We start from the raw sequence: 18,993 nt of genomic DNA on the forward strand, positions 1-18,993 counted from the left end.
AACATCCCTGTGCAAACTTCAACCTCGTAACGCGAGTGAGAACTAATAGGAATTGCACTAGTTAGTTCCTTCAGGAGAAGTCATCTTTTACTGTTATGTAGGGGTGAAAATGTGTACTTTCTTTCTTTTCTCTGTCTTAAACTATTAAGTCTTTTATAAGAAACTGTTACAAAATTATTTTTGTGATAAAGTAACTATCAAATCACCAAGGAAGCTGAGATCCCTTTTGTTATACAATTAATTAAAACACTTCCAAGAATAATAAAGACATTCCCCTCTGATGAGATAAATATTAACCATACCATCTCTAACGACGATGGAGTGCTTGGCGAAAGAGCAATCTTCATGTATATTTATCCCAGACGAAACGTTAGCCGTTATGAGTAAAGAAAACGTTGATTGAGTGTTCAACTTATTTATATATTCCCACTGACAAAATATCGAAACTTCTGTAAGAAACATCTCTGTAAGATATACAGTACCATTCGTATCGGTCAAATCGCCGCCACACACTACAAAAAAAAAAGAAAAAAGTAAAGTTAAAAGAAAAAATGCACTAATTAATTAAATAGAAAAATGAAAGGTTGAAAATATTGCTGGTTTTCCGTATTAGCCAGCATGTTTTTTTTTTTTTTTAAATACCTGATCAATTTCGTACTACCACTCATCATCACGGACAGCTTAATCTGTTGGATATACGAGATTCGACATCAACTGTGTTACCTTCTCACTTGCTGACTATGCGAGGAAGGTTATTTAATGTGTGTCACATTTAAAGTGTTAAATGGATTGTGAAACATTTTTGTAAAAATAGTAAAATAAAATTAATGAAATTAGTGTTTAAGCATTCTGCATGTTTTTCATGGGTTATATTTTAGAATTGTGAAGTTGGAGTAGTATTTCATATGAGAAAACACTGAATTATACTTTGTTCGTTTATACCAGGAATTATTATTTAAATTTGATAAATGTGTGATTAAAATCCTAAAAAGAAAATTTTATATAGTAAAGAACATGCAACATGCTCGTATATGTACATTCGTATATGCTTTTTTATAGTAAGTTTAATCTATTTTGCTGAGTTAGTAAGAGCGGGTGTTTTTTTTATATCTGTCTTTGACTTTTCTCTTGCTCTGGCCATTAAAGGTATAATCACAATTTAAAAAACTAGTTTCTGAATACGTTGCGGGCCACAAGGATTGTTTGTACCGGTATACGTACGTATCCTCTATCCCATTTTTTTGGTGTCCTGATCGCGGTTTCTCGAAAAGAATATGTAGTTTGCCAATCTCGTTTCCGATGTAAGTAAAAATGGCAAATATGATGAATGAGTTATTGTTTTGGGCAATGTTTGTTTATACTTAGTAATATCAATTGTTGAGAGAGTTAGATTCTTGAGATTGTGCGAATGGTGTTAAGTCCTCAACCAAGTTGATCGGTGCAAGAGATATGATTTTTACTCTTTGTTTCGTTTTCTAAGTTGTCTCTTCTAGTAAGTGTGATATCCCGGAAGTTGAAGTTTTGCTATATCCGAGCGTGAAAGTTTTGCTGCTGTGAAGGCTGTTAAAGTAAGTCAATAATTTCCAAATGTGTACTCCTTATTTGAGTAATGAGACGTTTACATAAAATGGTGTACTCTAAACATAAGAACCCTTAAGCATATATTAGGTTTCATTAATTTTATTTCACTATTTTAAAAAAAATGTTATAAGATTAATTTACATTTTTCGAATGACATCATGCACACCATGTAATATTCTCACTCAGTCAACCAGTAAGTTAGAATGAGGCGGAAACAGTTGAGGTCGCATCGTGTATTACACCAAACTGATTATTTATCCTCTGATGATGGGTGAATATCCAAAACCAGTATGATATTAAAAAAAAACATTCCACATTTAAAATCAGCAATAGAAAATGAATCATTAAAATGTATTGTTGCTTACTGGCAGGATTGTGGCTCGAATACTTCGCTGAGAATCCTCGATGATTATTGATATTTCTCAGAAAATAAGTGACTACCATAAAATTGCTAGTGGATTCAATAAATGTTCCTGGTTCTTTGTAGCCGTGCCATGTAGCTATTCGAGTTCTGAATGATTTATCATTGTAAAACTATAATTAAAAAATAAAATAAATCAATAAATAATGTAGTTCAGGACAGAAATAGTTACTTTATCTTCATATTAGTTTGTCCTGAAAATAGAAACATTCTGATACCTAAAATAAAAATTCAAATATCAATTAATTAAAAAGCTCTAACCAATTTTTTCACATACCATTTTTTATTTTTAGTTTGTTTTGATCAGCAAATCGAAAGAACTCCCTCGACGGACACTCTTAATAGACGGTATTCAGAATATGTTAAAATTTCAACATTAACTCTCGCATGCCTTCGTGGAACAAAATTCTTTACTGCCGATAGAAAAAGGAAACAATTTCACTTGAAAGCCCCTTAACCCAACTTAAGAACTGTTCTAAAACGAACTTTCCTAGAACAATGATTGAATTCAAATTTAGAGTTAAGAACAATCCTAGAAACCATTTTCGGGAAATTTAAAAAGTGAAAATCCATTCATTAAAGCGGCCTTTAGAGTTGAGGAATTTTCTTCACTTATAAAACGTTTAAAAACTTTTTAAAATATTTAAATGCATGACCAAAAAAAAAATCCATTTAATGATGCTGGGTGTGACATGTTTAAAATTTTGTGCTTTAAGTACCTGCCGAGACTGCCTACAGCAATGGCCAGCCTACCTCAGATTAAAAATTAGCCAAGTCCAAAATCACAAAAAAACAGAATGACACGGATTGAGCCTCCATCGTATCTTTCGATTCAGCAGCCACTTTTAAATAAACTGAATTATAAATATGAAATGCATACTTACTGGTTGCTTGTAAAATTATACATTGTTTAGTGAAAAAACTCTTTCATATAGGTTTATCAACTTACCGTGATAATTTGTGGGCCAAGTCTGGTAATATTACTTAGTAAATTTGTTTCCATATCTAAATCAGTTACGGTAAAAGTTACACGTTTTCCTTTAGGCACGTTAATTTTCCAGATGCAATGAACCTTTTTTCTTGAATATGGATAACCTGGCGACTGAATCTCGCCTTCAGGGGCGTTTAGTGATTCGCTGCAACCTAAAATTAAAGTATTGAAATTAAATTGTTGGCCAACCAATTATATTTAATTCAAGATGCCACATTGTATTTAAATTACAGGGCCACAAAAACCCAGATATTTTCTTTTAATTTGATCGGCTTAACCAAATCCTCATTTTCCATTATTGTATGTACGCCTTAACACCGTATTAATGGAAAATCTGCATGTACTGATAAAAAAAAAAGTAATTTATTTACAAAGCGTAACTTTAAAAATAATAAATTACTTACTCGCTCGTGTTATTGCTGATGTGAAAGTTATTAAAAACTTTCTATCCGAAGAAAATCTTGGCTGAAGGGATTTAAATTTTATTTGCACAATGTTACTATCACTTTCCCATTCTAATGAATCATTTTGGCCGCAAAATACCTTAGAATTATCTAAAATTTAATAAGCACATGTACAGAAAACGTTTTTAAAATTGTGAAGTACAATCACTTTTTATTTAATAAGTCGCTGAATCCTAGGAAAGTTTTAAAATTAACTATGAACAGTTAAAACTATCTTAGGAACCTCTCAGCTCATAAAAGAAAAGTTAACTTTTTTGATCTTACACCATAATTTTCTAATTTTCTGTTAACACTGCTTCTAAGAGGAAAAATAAATATAGTTAAGTCTTTAACAAGGCAGAATTTTATACTTACTAATGGAATAATTGTCACGATACACATCTGTTATAGTCAATGTATCTTCTATATTTTCATCACAAGGGTCTTTATAATGTTTCAGAGCGGTACCACCCAAATTAAATTTATGAAAGTGTAATTTGAAATGCAAACGATCATCCGTAGTTAGGCGCCAAATACAAGTTAAATTTCCGTCATAACTTTCTGGATATCCAGGAGATGATATTTCATAAGTAAGATAAGTAAACACATTCCCACCACATTTAGCTGCAAAAAAGTTGAATATTCCATAATAAATAATGTACTTCAAACAAAAGCATGTATTTTAGATCGATTTATTTGGCTAATCTGCGAAGGTGATAAAATGAGGTGCACTGAAAGTGAGGGGGGACAGTGTGACGGCCCGTGTAACCAGTGGTGCCTGCATATTGGATATGACAAAATTAGAAGAAAAGTGAAGATGTGTTACTACGGTGCTTAACTCTCAGCTTTAGTCAGGTCAGCAGTGAATATGGCCAGGCAGAATCCGTTAAGTAGAGTGCAGCAAATATTCGAAGTAAGTAAAAACAAGAAATCACTTGCAAATGAGTAAAAATAAAACTTAATATTCAAAAAGTTATCAGCTTACTCCAGGATATTATTGAATTGATGGGAAAATTTTCAAATATTCAATGAATTCAATTTTCAAATGTTCAAAGAACTCTGACAGCCAAAATTAGTCTATAAAATTTGTTTGCATAGCGACTGTTCAGTTTGTTGAAGAAGCTAATCAATAAACGTTCATTGAGGAAGAATTGATATGAATTGAAGCAGAGTCCAATGAAGTACAGGATAAATAAGTTGTGATTGCTCAAGTGGCTGACGCAGAAGTCTTACTGCTAAAGAAATTAGTGTGAGGAAATAGAAGTTCTCAATAGATCTAGAAAAAAAAAAAAATGACAGAATGTACTTGAATGTAAGAATTGTTCCACTTCTCGCAATTGATCTTTGACGTGATCAAGTTTTACTTGAAGCGAACAGCTCTACTTAAATGTAAGTATGTATATAGAGGGGACAATTTTATAATTTATATAAAGAGCTGAAAATTGATGAGGGTGCGAGGCATTAACTGGGAGAAGATAATTATATTGTTCACAATAAGCTGGTTATTTTCAAATTAAGAGGCCAATTATTTAAGCTAAATTATAACCACAGCAGATCTGGTACCTGTTATACATGTGCTCTTTGTAATACAGGTGTAATAGAAAATATAGTCCATTTCTAAGCTATTTGCCCCGTACTCCAGGAATTTAGAATCAGATAGCTAGGAGAAAATTATTTACCTTATGAAGGGGTTATTAATAATTTAAATGGTGATTATGGATGGGATAATTTGTATGAATATACCAGGAGAGCCAGGAATTACAGAATGTATTTAATTCAATTTTTAATGTATTTAATTTTTTCATTTTAAAATTTTAAGTTTGTGAGAGTCAACTTCGGACGGACTACGATCTATGAAAAAGTGTTGTTTGTTTCGTGTATATATCTAAAGTTATTGTTATGTTTAAAAATAAACACATTATTATAATTATTATTATTATTTTATTACTATTATTATTATTATTTTTTTTTTTTTTTTTTTTTTTTTGCGCATCAACAGCTGAGGTCATTAGCGCCCGGAGCTTTTTCCAGTGCACTGCCGGCCTCCGGACAGTGTTCTCTCGTTACAGACAACACTGTCCATCACCGGACAGTGAGCTGTAAGAAGCTCCTAGGAAGAGAAAATCTAAGGGTCAGCTGCTGGATTCGAACCCGGGACCTCCGCGTGGGAGTCCAGTATGCTAACCTCATAGCTAATCCCTTCCCTTTACTATTATTATTATTATTATTATTATTATTACTATTATTATTATAGTGGAGAGCTTGAAGCCATTAGTGGAAAGGTAGCTTCGGTGAAAACAATGAGCTGAAGAAGGAACTGGACGAGGACGAAGAAGAAATAAGAATAACCTTTCGTAAAGATGCCTGCCACGGCAGGAAGAGGACAGAAGAGCTAATTTAAAAAAGATGACGAAAACTGAAAAAATATTTGAGTGAATGTGAGATGAACTAAAATAGTAAATGGTGAGGAATCGAGGCGTTTCCGGTACGAGTAACTAAATGTGGGACTTAAACATATGGAAGTTTAAAAGCTGGTTATTGCTAAAAGTTATAACCTGTTGATAAGAAATTGTTTCATAACAACCACTCTACAATAAAATCAAGTGACTACATTGTTTTCTTGCCTGTAACCGAAAAATAGTCGTAGATGGAAGGAGCTGCTACATAATGTAAATTTGAACTTTGGACTGCCAGACAATGTGCTATTTACAGCCAAGATTCCAAAATAAAAAAAAAAAAATTCATTCTCTACCGTACGTTCGGCCTGGCTAGTGCCTGCTTATGTTATCTATCGTCAGTGAGTTTTATCTTTTTATTAGTATTTTGTATCTAGCATAAATTTTCCTATTGGTATGAACTTTTCCTTAAGTAAAGGTATTTTGTTGTTGGTTTATTAAGCACAAGAAAGAATTTTATTTTACTCCCTATCGCCCCGGGTGATTGTCTCCAGGACCCTCCCTTCTCTCGCCAGTGAGCTATCCCGCCAGGGTCCGTCCACGACACCTAGTAAATGGTAGTTGGACGTTAAGCCCCGCCTGAAGAAATAGGCGATTACTTTACTTTACTATCCCGCCAGGGGCACCCTTAAGGGTATTTTTCTTTTGAGGCTGTTTAGGGATCTCGTATCAGATAGCGTTATAAATTTTTATAACCTATACGAAAATTTTACTATAAATAAGAGAACTTTTTTAGCATGTAGAGTTAAGATTCATAAATCTGAACTCTCCAATTTGCGAAGTTTGTTGTTTACATATGTTTTACCATCAGAAAGTGAAAACTGGCAAGCAACAATTGACCTTTTTGACCTTTTCTAGAAGCCGTGGTTTCTAAAAAAAGTAACATCTTCAAACATTCTGGACATACACAAAACTCATTTTAAATTGTAAGCATTGTGCAAATTATTGCACGGGTTTCATTCGCAAAATTCAAACCATCTTTTTTGAGTTGTTTAATTCTATTTTTTTTTAACAGCCATACCAGCAATCTACAATGCTATTCATGGGGGATTTTAATTCTAAAAAACACCAAATTCCTCGAAGCAAAGCAATATTGATCTTTCAATTACTCTTTAAAAATATAAACATAAATAATCTTACCCAGAGATATGTTAGCCTTAAATCCGTCTCTAGGATCATTTACATCCGTGAAATATTTGACATAAAGAGAGTTGCCTTCTGTAATAAGATAATTTGGCGATATGTTGCAAAATCTACCAATTAGATGTCCTATTTCTGTATTTCCTTCTCGTAATTCCAAATATTCTTTTTCACATCTTAAATGATAATCAGAGTTATTTTAAGGAAATTTTCAATTTATAAACTAACAAAATTATAAAAATACTTACCCAACAGAATAGGTGATGTCAAATCTTCCTAAAATATTGAAATGAATTGTTTCACCAGCAGGTGCTATTATTGTCCAAATGCATTGGATATGAGCTGGAGGTACGTTTGGATAATTTGGAGAATGAATAATAGCTGACTGAATATTTTTTGACAAAACAATGTTTCCTCCGCAACTAATCGAATGGGCTTCATACTCCAACTCGAACTCTGCATAATGCTGCTGATTTATAATACATGTTAATTTTACTAAAACTTAAACAAGTAATTATAAATTAATGCAGAATTGAGGAAGGAAATCTCTTCAGGACAATGCTTTTAATATTGTCCTCCGAGAAATATTTTTAATTAATTGCAAATAAATATTGTTTTATCATACTTATGCTACCAATGAGCAATGAATTCTTTGATTTTATCATTAAAAAACGTGCGATTGAGTGGTATACGGATGAGTCAAGGACCCGTGTGGGGGATTGGCGTTTTTATGCCAAGTACCAGAAACTAGGAGCTTTCGACGGAAATCATGCTTAAAATGAGTTTTGTTAAACTTTTCAGAAATATTCTGAATAAATACGTCGTCATCACATCTATTGCTCAGGCCTCTATTAACACGTTAATTCACGCATTATCCATTGAAATTAGTCCGGAAATGAGGCGCCACGGTAGCCGAGTTAGAGGCCCGCATAGATAAGATGTAATGTGGTACTGGGATCGATTGCAACTATTCCTTGTATTTTAATTAATTGTGTAAATATAATTTTGTAGTAAAGCATGTTTGCAAGTCGCTAGATGACACGTAATTTAGTAAATGGACTTAAAGCCCGCCTGAAAAATTTGATACTAAATTACATTATTATTTGGATATGCTATAATCTCAATAGCAGGAAAAATAAAGTCACCTTACGCCAGGATAAGCTGACATACTTGGAAACGAAGTAGCGAACATCTCCACTCAATGCAGTCTGAACTTTTTTTTTCGCAAAGACTCTACAGGAAGCTCAGAAAGAAGGAGGAAGTCAACTCAACTATTCTCTGGAAGAACTTCCAAAGACAGACTAGTACAGATCTGTCTGGCCAAGGAAAGAAACCCTTGTCTGCCGCGCTCTAAGTAAGAATAAATTATGCTATATTTTTTTAAAATATTTTTTAAAGCTTTTGCAAAGGCGGAAGACCATCCAAAACATTTAAACGCTAAGGCATCAATTGAAAAAAATTAGAAGCCTGGCTAGTTATCACAGCTAAAGGAGGATATACCACCTGAAGGATTAAATTTCTCATTTACAGGAGTTGTCTAATCCGAAGAATTTTAAATTACTTAATTAAATACCTGAACCATCCAATGTGTAGATTGAAAGAGAATAAATAGCTTATTACTATGTGTATTAGGAATGTCTTTTAAATCTTCACCACAATACTTTCCAGCTCCTAAATATGGTGAATCACTTGTGCCTCCATCTCTCAACTGAACAAAAAACAAAAAATTGTTTAAAACTTAAGTTCTCTAAAATCTTGACTATTGGGCCTACTTATTAGCTCTTGACTATTACTACATTGTCTCCAGAAATAATATGTTAATTAAACACAAAACACGCCATTTAAAAAAAAAAACAGAACTTTTATTTAGACATTCTGTTGAAAAAAGAGATTACATTCGCCTAAAATTCCGGATAAAACACTAAAAAAGTTAAGATAACATATTTGTTTAATTTCGTCGCAATGCCACCGTACAATTCAATTAGTTAACATAGAAGCATTAAATTCTTATTTTACGACCATTTAGAAAATTTATTTCCAACTCACTAACCATGAGATACTGATATCCGCAAGAAGTTCCTTCTGTATCTTTAGTTAATTTTAATTTGTTAAACTTGAGTTTAATAGTTTGTCCTGGTTTTACAGTTACATTCCATTGGCAAGTACCTCTTACATATACTGGTGGGCTCTTAATTATTCCATTCGGACCACTCATACTTCCACCACAAACTAAGATAGAAGAAAATAAATAAATGAGTAAATATAACACAACAATTAAATCATCAATTAAGAACAATCGTAGATAATAATTTTCTTTGCAAGTAAAAATAGCTAAAAAAAAAACCTGTCAATGCTTTTGCTTCAAATCCTGTTTTGTTACTTAAAAAGTCAGTACGAAAAACAACTTTAACAATATTATTTCCACTGAACCTTGAAAGAGTATCGTTTTCGTGACATACCTGAGCAATTTTATCCCAGGTATTAACATTGTCTAACGATGCTGAAAAAAAAAAAAATCTTGTAAAGAACGGAAATATTCTCCTCTATTACTTACTAAACTAATTTAAAGAAATCATCACTGCATCAGAAACAAATATATACAGGAAAGTAATACTTCTTACTAAACAGAGCTTTAGTTTCTTGTGACGTCTCCGATTTCAATTAAACTTTGTCGACCCACAACTTCTAATCGAAACAGTTTTTGGAAAAATAAATTTTTCTCGATTTACTGTAAAATTTTGACGGCGAATTTCATTAAAATCTTATAAATAATGATTAAATTTTATTTGAATTACTTCAATTAAATTTAATGTACATTTAAGGAGGGGATATTTTAAAACTCTTACTGAATCATCACGACAATAAAGGCATTGTTTGCATCGACCTTGAGTCTTAGTTAAATATTGCCAACGTTTTGAGATTGAAGTGAATTCTCACTCTCGATGCAAGAATTACTTGATTAGTGCTTTTTACTTCCAGTGTTAATTTTCGATCAAGAAGTTAAACTTAGTTTTCTTAAGAAATAGAAAAACTTCGATCATGAAGTTTTCCATCAATCTTTATTTTAAGATATGCTGGAGAAAGTATGTAGTATGGGATTCTAAGTGTTTCATGCCAAATTTTTTATTCATTATAGATTTAGAAAAATTGCTATTATTTACTCTTACCAGTAATAAATTTTAATTGATTTTTTAATTATATTTTTCACTTGCTAATTTAATACCCGCTCCTAAGTGGGAACATTCTTCAACGGAAGTGCGAGCTATATTAATGTACTAAATTGGAATCCATAATAGATAAACATGTGCCTACATGGATTACATTTCAGCAAATGGAACTCTATGAATGAGAAAGGTATTACACTAATACCTTTATATAATGCGACATAATCGGAAAGACAAAGTCTGTTGCTTTCCAAATCCAATTTATTGAATAAAATTTCAATATGATTTTGCGGTTCAGATTCTATGATCCATTCACAATTTAAATCAGTTTTATATCCTTCTGGAAATCCAGGACTACTAAAAGTGTAACTGTTATTTTTTACTGGATCTATACTCAACTCTACTTTGGTCCTGCATAAAATACCTGTAACAACAAAATACAATGAAAAAAGAAAGAAATAAGAATTTTGTAGAGTTTTCTCTCATAAGATGGAAGTCTTTTAATAGGATTCACAATTTGCTCCATCCTATATCCAAGTGAAAAATAGGAAAATATTTTTTAACAGGCATTAAAGAGGTGATTGCACTTTTCTTAGATAGCGTTTATTCATTTCTTGTTTAACACATTCATGAATTCATTGGGTTTGGAGATTGAACAGGCCAATTTTGTCGTTTTCAGAGGAACCTATCACGAATAAATAAATGGGAGAGCGAGCCAAAAGGCACACATTCACTCAACCTACTCGGATCGGATCTGCTGTTAAATTCCTTGGTTAAGCCTAAAGTTTACAAAGATGCTGGAGAGACATCTTAAATAACACTCTCCAATAACAAATTTTACATGTTTCAACATTCAGTTAGAGAAATCTGCTCTTTCGCAAGAGCAGTGCCCTCAGTCAATTAAATCTGTAACGATCTCTTTCGATTAAATGCAGCAGACTTATTTCTGCAATGGCCTGTCGACAAACCTACCATAATTTTCTGTGCCACCCGGCCAGGATTAAGCAAGTCTTAATGGAGTTTCTCGGTTTTCTTTCCTCTGCCTTTGGCAAGTGGTATTTCGCCAACTGACCTCGAAATTACTGCATATCAATCACGTAAAGACTGATTTGTCACAGCCCTAGCTTTTGCAGCAAAATGTTTCCGGTTCATGAAAGGTACTAGAACTTTACTGGGCCAATTCGTCTGATTTCGCCACACAAGTGGCACTCACATTACAACACGAAGTTTAGATAACCTTCTATCTGAGTATAGTACGCCGAGATTTGTCAAAATTGGGGGGACAGGCTAAAAATGAAGTATACTTTCATTTTCAAAAGTGTTATGCTGATATATCCATAAAACGCATCCATTTAAAACGCACCAATCGCTAATAACTTTTTAGGAAAGCGGAATTTCGAAAAAATCCGCAAAGAAAACTATATGTTTTTTTGGTCTAGTTTTCAAATTTTCCACCCCCGATGCTGTATCTTTATTTTTGGCGGAGTTACGGTTAATAACCCGATTAGGGTTTCGTAAGGACCACAGGTTTTGACAATGATTATGAAAACTACATAAAAAACTGTGAAAAATGACGTAAATCCCATTTTGATATCCCTAATATTTGTTGAGATATTTAAGATCAAAGTTACAATTTTTTCTATTCGCGAACGGTTTTCAATATTAATTTTCCACCAGAAATACACGTTATGGGAGAAAATTAATATTGAAAACCGTTCGCGAATAGAAAAAATTGTAACTTTGATCTTAAATATCTCAACAAATATTAGGGATATCAAAATGGGATTTACGTCATTTTTCACAGTTTTTTATGTAGTTTTCATAATCATGGTCAAAACCAGTGGTCCTTATAAAACCCTAATCGGGTTTTTAACCGTAACTCCGCTAAAAATAAAGATACAGCATCGGGGGTGGAAAATTTGAAAACTAGACCAAAAAACATATAGTTTACTTTGCGGATTTTTTCGAAATTCCGCTTTCCTAAAAAGTTATTAGCGATTGGTGCGTTTTAAATGGATCACCCTGTATATATCAGCATAACACTTTTGAAAATGAAAGTATACTTTAAAAGTAAAATGAAAAAGGTGGCGAAGTCAAGATCTAGGCAGGCTAGAGTTATTCGACGTTTCAGGTCGTCGACTAAAGCCACGGGATTAAGGTTACTGTACACTTTATTTTTTAGATATCCCCACAAAAAATAGTCCATTGGGGTTAAGTCCAGAGATCGAGGTGGCCATTGAGTCCTAAGCACTTTCCACGGAAATTTCTGTCCAGGTAACCTCGAACAACTCTCGCATTATATGCCGGGCAACCATTTTGTTGAAAATACATATCTAGCCGACGTTTTAGAGGAACATCTTCAAGCAGAACTGGCAAAATGTCTATCAAAAAAAGTCAGATACCTAGCATCAGTTATGTTCTCTCTGTAGAAGTATGGGCCGATTAGTTGATTTCCTAAAACTCCACACCAAACGTTTTTTGAATAAACCACCTGAACGTCGAATAACTCTAGCCTGCCTAGATCTTGACTTCGCCACCATAAGAGCTGCTACAAGTAGAACGTGGGAGTCCAGAGTTTTGGCTTGCCTATCCATTGATTGTGCCCAGTTTTAACAGATTCTTTAAAAAAAATAACGTAATTTTGACAATAAACTGAAATTTGTTTTTCATATTTTAAATTACCATAACTTTTGAAAAACCTAACCGATTTCAAAAATTTTTTTTTGTTTTTTTTAGGAGCTCAAATACTATAATATGCAAAAAAAAAATATAACGTTCCATTTGAAAAACAAAAGTTGGATGCTGTATCTCGAGATACAGGGGTTTAAAAAAATGGGTCAATCACTGAAAATAAACTATACTAAAAATGATTAAATACGTGTTTTTTATTATTTCGAAATTTTCCGCCGCTAAAAAAAAAGTGGGTGGAGCATATAACTTTGGTCACCCTGTTTATTAGGGTGTTTCAAAAAATGATGACTTAAATTTTAAAGAGCGCTGGGCGGAAAATCAAAGTTCATTTAAAAACAAAAAGTTTCGTCCGTATTAGAACGAAATCGATTAATATTTAGAGGTCGCTACCATTGATCAAAAAATTTTTGTTTTGCTCTTTTTCATAAAAAAAATCCTTATTAAATGTTTTGTATCTTCTAAAATTGTTAACAAAACATGTAATTGAACAAAGTTTATTTAAATATAATTTGCTATAAAGACAATGCAGTTGGAATCATTTTGATGACCTTTTTATTTTCAAAGTTATGAATAATTAAAGAAGCTGTATTTTTGAAAAAAAAAATATTAAGAAAAATATACATTTTTTAAAAATTTCGATTAATTAACGTTAAAATCACTTCAATTTTATGTGTTTCTTACAGAATTTAAAAAACAAATAATTTTGGTTACTAAAACGTCTAAATAATGGAATATTTTGCATTTATTGTTATAATTTGAAATTGATTGATTGATAGTAAATTAATTTCAAATTATAACAATAAATCCAAAATATTCCCTAATTTAGATGAAGAAAGTCAAGATTACACTGGTTTTAAAGATAAAGTATGGCTCAAATATAACATATAACATTGCTCTCTTTAAACATAAGTGACAATCATTAAGTAAACGTGATGCCAAATGATATGATAAAAAGTAATGTAATAATTAATTAATTAATAAAAAGAGTATAAATAAATATTTTACTACATACCATCCAGAATGCTAACACTTTGATTCTTACTACTAGATCCTGTTTCTTTAGGTACTTGCATCCAGTCAATGAGAAATTTTGAACCAACTGCGTTAATGAAATTCAAAAATTCTATATAAACAACATTAGAACCAGAAGTGAAAGGCTCTGGGATTTGTATTCCACAAATACGTTTTAATATTCGGGCTGATGAGTCGTAACCATCGTAAACCTGAAAAACAAATACTTTCAAAAAGAAGTAAATTGATTGAAGGTTTTTTAAAAAAAGAAATAATTTGAGCAATGAAGTGTATAGTAATTTTTTTTTAATTACTAGCCTAAAACAAGAAAATGTGCGTTTTTTTCTTTTAAAGTTCAATGAACTTAGTATGATTCACCCGCTAAGTGATCCAAAAGTTTCCTATTAGTACCTCTTAAGCTTTCAGTTTAAGCATTTACCAAGCTTTTAAAGATCTTTTATTTATCAGACTTTTAAATCTAGAGCAATTTTTTAAAAATTCTATTTAAGGCTATAACGCACAAACGCAGATTCTGAAATTAATGAAGTAGAAAAGGGAACCTCTCTGTTTTTAGAACTGTTCAAGTCTGGTTCTGAAAATTTAGAGAGTATGATACAAGCCTGGGAATAAAACGTCGTCTCCGAGCGTTCTTCGTCATTAGATTCAGCACCTAAAGAGGCTTGCACCAGCTCTATATAACTTTCAGATGACTAGGAGGGTCCTGGAGCATTACTTTATTTCATTTAAAAAATGAAAAAAAAAGAAAAAGAATCCTTTCATTTAGAGAACAACACGATCATTTTCAATTACATTATTTCTTAAATATGTTAAGAGAATCTGATCTCTTTAAGGTTCTATAAAAACTTTATAATTTACAGTCATTTAATTATTTTAAGTTTAGAATCTATAGATCTCGAACAACGAAGTGAAGAAAAAGAAGGAGGTTCCAAAGGTGTACGGCACAAATCAGAGGATTAGGATGTCCCCAGTCTTTCAGTTTACTAAGTTTAAAACTTAAGTTTAAAGTTAAAGTTTACTTTAAATGTAAAACTCAAATTATTATTGGTTCTATTTTAAGATTAGATACATGTTTATTGAATTCTTAAATAACTACTTTTTTTTTTCTTTTTTCTAAACTTTAAAAATCAAAACAAACTAAAATAAAATGAATTAACATACCATAATTTCGCCTACGCATTCAAAAACTTCGTCCATTTTCTCAATAAATAAATCAATAACAGCAATCCTAATTGCATGAGAAGGTTGTACAGTAATCCTCCAGTTAAATTTTCCATACTTAATGTAGTTCTTTGGATAAAGAGGACTAGCTAGTTGACCAGAAATCCCACTTAATTCACCACCATGCACTAAAATATATACGCTTCAGTTATTTATTAAATAGTACGAAGTGATTAGTTTTGTACAAGTAAACCCATTTTTTCTGCAACAGTAAAGTAACGTAAAATATTCAACTAAATAATTATCTCCAGACAGGTGTAATAATTAATCCTTTCTTCAATGGATGAAAATTAATTTCTACGTTTTTGATATCAACTAGTAAATATCTTGCTAATAAAATCATCAGAGAAATTAAAGGATGATTCTTGAAGCAAATATTTGTTTACAAGTGTAATTTGATGATGTGTGTAAAGTTTTCCTACAAGTGTATGGCATTTTTTTTTTTTTTTCTGGCGCATCGACGTCTGAGGCCATTAGCGCCTGTATGGCATTATTTCTAAGAAAACAATATTTACCTTTTCTTCTTCCTAAATAATGAATGAAAGAATAATGAAAAGTGACTATTTCAAATTTAAGAAACCATGTTTTCATTGGAAGTAAATGTTAGGGTCCAATTAGAAGTGATAAGAAAGAAATTTTTTGTTCCAATTCAGATAGCTCTTTTAAAATTAGGGCAGCTTGACTTGATGATAGCAAAACTTGCATGTTACCTTCAAAAACTTTTCTACTTGCCACACTGTATCCGTACAGTATCAAGTTCATATCTGATTAGTGCCTAATCAAAGAATTAACGATCATCTTTACAAGACAAGGAGATAGGTGTAAACAAGTTTTTACTGCGCTGACCAATTTCGGCTATTTCCAGCAACATTTTACTAATTTTTTTCCATTTAATTCATTTTATGCTTCTCAAATATAACGAGTTCAAGTGAAAAGTAGTAAAAAAAAAAAAAGTAAAGTACTGCCTATTATTTCAGGCGGTCTTTATGTATCTTTATAACCACAATTAGGTGTCATGGTAGGAGGCGAGTAGCAAAATTTTTTATGTATGTATAATTTAAATAAAAAACCAATATATTGCAAAAAATTATGAAATAAAATGAAAATCTGCGTGATCGGAATTATTCGTTTATCTGTGCAATTATTTAATTTTTGCCAATTTCTTTACAAGAGCCTCTATATTTAATTTATTTTTACTTTATTTTCAGAAATATCTACAGATTTTTTCACTTTTATTTTAAACATTTTTTTTTTCTGACTGCTGTTAAGCTTTCTCCTTTTTAGAGAAAACTGATTTCAAGTTTTTGACTTTGTCATCATTTTGTCCGTGTTACGATTTGGAGTGTAAACCTTTTCATACCAGAATTTGATTTTTAAAATCTTCCCTTTTCCAATTAAAAAGTGCGACTTGACTGATTTTTTTTTTTAATGTTTTTTATAAATTTACACAATATTAGGAAAAAAATTTACAAAAGCGCTATTTCAAAACACTTTAGATTCATCACACTTAAAAATCGGATAACTAGAATTGCCATTTTATTAATGGAGTTTTCTAATTATACTACCTTTTATATCTCATAAAAGTAAGAAAAATGTGTCAAATTTTCGAAGAGGTATATACTGGATATTCATTCTTTGAGGTCGAAAATCTCGGAAAAATGTATTAAGCGTATGTAGGTCGGTAGGTAGTGAAATCTAAAAGTCAACTTAACGGTATTAATGGCATTGTTACTCCCGGTATTAAGGTTTTCAAGGAAATAACTCAGCAGTAAGAGCGACTGTCTGAACTAATAGGGTAAACCTGCACTTGACAGAGTAAAAAAACTATTTTAATTACAAGCAAATAACTATACCTAAACTGTAATGAGCTTTAAATCCTTTTGCACCGCCTTCACTGCTGCGGAACTTGATCCACATATTTTTATTTGAATACAAACGATCTGGAATATTTGACTCACAATAGACTCCCATTAGCTTACCATCACTGTCTTTCTCTCGTACTTCTAAATAATCACTGTTGCATGACTCGCTCACTTGTATATTAAGTTCAACTATTTCCAACATTACACGATTACCTGGGAACAAATAGAAAGAACAGAACAATGAAACATTAAAATAAAAATATTAGAAAATAGTATTTTATAAAAAAGTAGATGTAAAGGATATTTTTTTTTTTTAATTAATGCACATCTACATCTGAGATAATTGATTTCTTCAGTGTTCAGCCGGACAGTGTTATCTCATTACAGACGTCATTGTCCTTCGCGAAGTGTGAGCTGTTAGGGAAGAGAAAATGCCAAGAAGTTGCCTAAGGGCAGGCATTTGTACTTGGACCCGGAATCAAAAAAAGGGCCCTTACGGCAAAGAGGGGTGGTAGACTCTCCTCCGAAGTGCCATGTTTATTGACACGGCTTTTCATAGTTTGATCCAAATTTTTTCAATATCACCCAAACTTTGTTGACCACTGCCAGCAGTTGTAGCGTGTTGCTTTAATAAATTATATTAAAGAGGGCTTCTAATTTTTTCCTCCGTTCAATAAAAATTTATTCAAAGTTCTTTATTCTTTAGGCAAACAAAAAATCTGAGACTATAATTTTTATAGCATAATATTATCCTGAATAGAAAAGTCCAGAATTGTGGATAAGGTGTGGGAATGAATTTTTTTTGTTCATTACTAAAAAAAAATTAACAGAATGATATTTGATAAAGACTGAAATTGGCATTGTTCTTTTCTTTCTAATAGAATGATAATTACAATACTTTCAAAATATAGGTGGAAGAGTTTATTGGTCTTGAAGAAAACGAATATGAAATGATAGTCAAATTGCGAAACGTACCAGGACTTGTGAGTAGAGTCCATACACACTCAGAGTTGGAAGGGTAATTATCTGGATAGTTTGGTGAAACTATTGTTCCTGACTCTGACATGAAACGACCACCGCAAGCTGTAAAGATGTATGGATAAATGCACTTATTTGCCTCATTTAATTTTAAGAAATATTCTACTACAAATATTTTATAATTATCGTTAAACCTGTATCAAGAACAGAATATTCAACAGAAAATCTGCCCACAAATTCTTCATGGCTCTTAATATATAATATTGTGACAGCAGAGCTTGGAACTACTATTGGTGGCGGGCTCCACTGGCCATTGTAGGTCCCCAAACGAGGTGATGTAGTGTCTTCTCCAGCGTAAATACTAACACCATTCACTGATTCATTATTACGATTTCCAACATCCATTAGGAGGAAGCTTAATGTTATCTTTGAATCTAGAAGGAAAAATGTTTAGTAAATATAAGTAGAGGTCAGCTCCTAAGTAAATAAATTGGTCGTTCAACTTTTATTATCAAAGTATCACAGAAAAAATTAATGATTGTTGTGAGAACATGGGATATTTAGGCCGATTTATGACACTTAATGTTGGGCAAGTGTGTATTCTTGTCTTCCCATCAGAAATCTTTTGTACAATTTCTCAAAAGTTATTAATCCTCAAAAGTCTACTTAGAAGGTTACAAATGAAATCTTTGTATGAAAATGTAGAGGGCTCATTGATAAAAACAAAAGAAAAATAAACTTCATAAATTTACCTAGTTTATCAGATCTGATTACCCAGGAACAATTGTCGACATCATTGTTGAAAAGCTCTGAATATGCTTCTGAAAAATCAATTACTCCTGAACTGTCAGTAGTAATTGTAGCACCACACGCCTGTTGATAACCAAAAATATAGCAAAGTTATACAAAGAACAATATATTTTATGTAGATGTGCCTTTTGAGGGTCTCGACGCTGTACATCGAATGGGAGAGGAGTTAGCCCCGTTTATGTATGGCCCCCTCCAAAATTATTATT

General features: G+C 32.0%; 1 protein-coding gene and 1 long non-coding RNA gene across 8 annotated transcripts in view; one reads left to right on the top strand and one right to left on the bottom strand.

Moving 5' to 3' along the window:
* The window catches only part of LOC141454713 (cubilin-like), a 69,398-nt gene that overhangs the window by 18,763 nt on the left and 31,642 nt on the right, over positions 1 to 18,993 (bottom strand). For 6 of the 7 annotated variants that reach the window (XR_012458907.1, XR_012458908.1, XM_074129255.1 and 3 more), the window contains 17 exons: positions 18,730 to 18,850; positions 18,172 to 18,411; positions 17,975 to 18,082; positions 16,991 to 17,212; positions 15,078 to 15,265; positions 13,900 to 14,110; positions 10,402 to 10,620; positions 9,377 to 9,532; positions 9,083 to 9,261; positions 8,606 to 8,740; positions 7,281 to 7,501; positions 7,033 to 7,208; positions 3,812 to 4,060; positions 3,398 to 3,547; positions 2,952 to 3,145; positions 1,947 to 2,115; positions 303 to 512 (listed from right to left, as the gene is read on the bottom strand). Coding sequence is in view for 5 of the 7 variants with exons in the window: in XM_074129255.1 (XP_073985356.1) it covers positions 303 to 512; positions 1,947 to 2,115; positions 2,952 to 3,145; positions 3,398 to 3,547; positions 3,812 to 4,060; positions 7,033 to 7,208; positions 7,281 to 7,501; positions 8,606 to 8,740; positions 9,083 to 9,261; positions 9,377 to 9,532; positions 10,402 to 10,620; positions 13,900 to 14,110; positions 15,078 to 15,265; positions 16,991 to 17,212; positions 17,975 to 18,082; positions 18,172 to 18,411; positions 18,730 to 18,850 (3,148 nt within the window). In the remaining 2 variants the exon portion in view is untranslated. The remainder of the gene's footprint in view (positions 1 to 302; positions 513 to 1,946; positions 2,116 to 2,951; positions 3,146 to 3,397; positions 3,548 to 3,811; positions 4,061 to 7,032; positions 7,209 to 7,280; positions 7,502 to 8,605; positions 8,741 to 9,082; positions 9,262 to 9,376; positions 9,533 to 10,401; positions 10,621 to 13,899; positions 14,111 to 15,077; positions 15,266 to 16,990; positions 17,213 to 17,974; positions 18,083 to 18,171; positions 18,412 to 18,729; positions 18,851 to 18,993) is intronic. The other variant, XM_074129256.1, reaches the window with a different exon arrangement.
* Positions 4,055 to 8,430, top strand: LOC141454731 (uncharacterized). The gene is made up of 2 exons (XR_012458919.1): positions 4,055 to 6,233; positions 7,339 to 8,430. It is a non-coding gene; the product is annotated as an uncharacterized lncRNA (long non-coding RNA).

This window comes from Rhodnius prolixus, unplaced genomic scaffold (genome assembly GCF_049639745.1).
Source record: "Rhodnius prolixus isolate KJV_2025 unplaced genomic scaffold, Rpr scaffold_9, whole genome shotgun sequence".
Lineage (NCBI taxonomy): Eukaryota > Metazoa > Arthropoda > Insecta > Hemiptera > Reduviidae > Rhodnius > Rhodnius prolixus.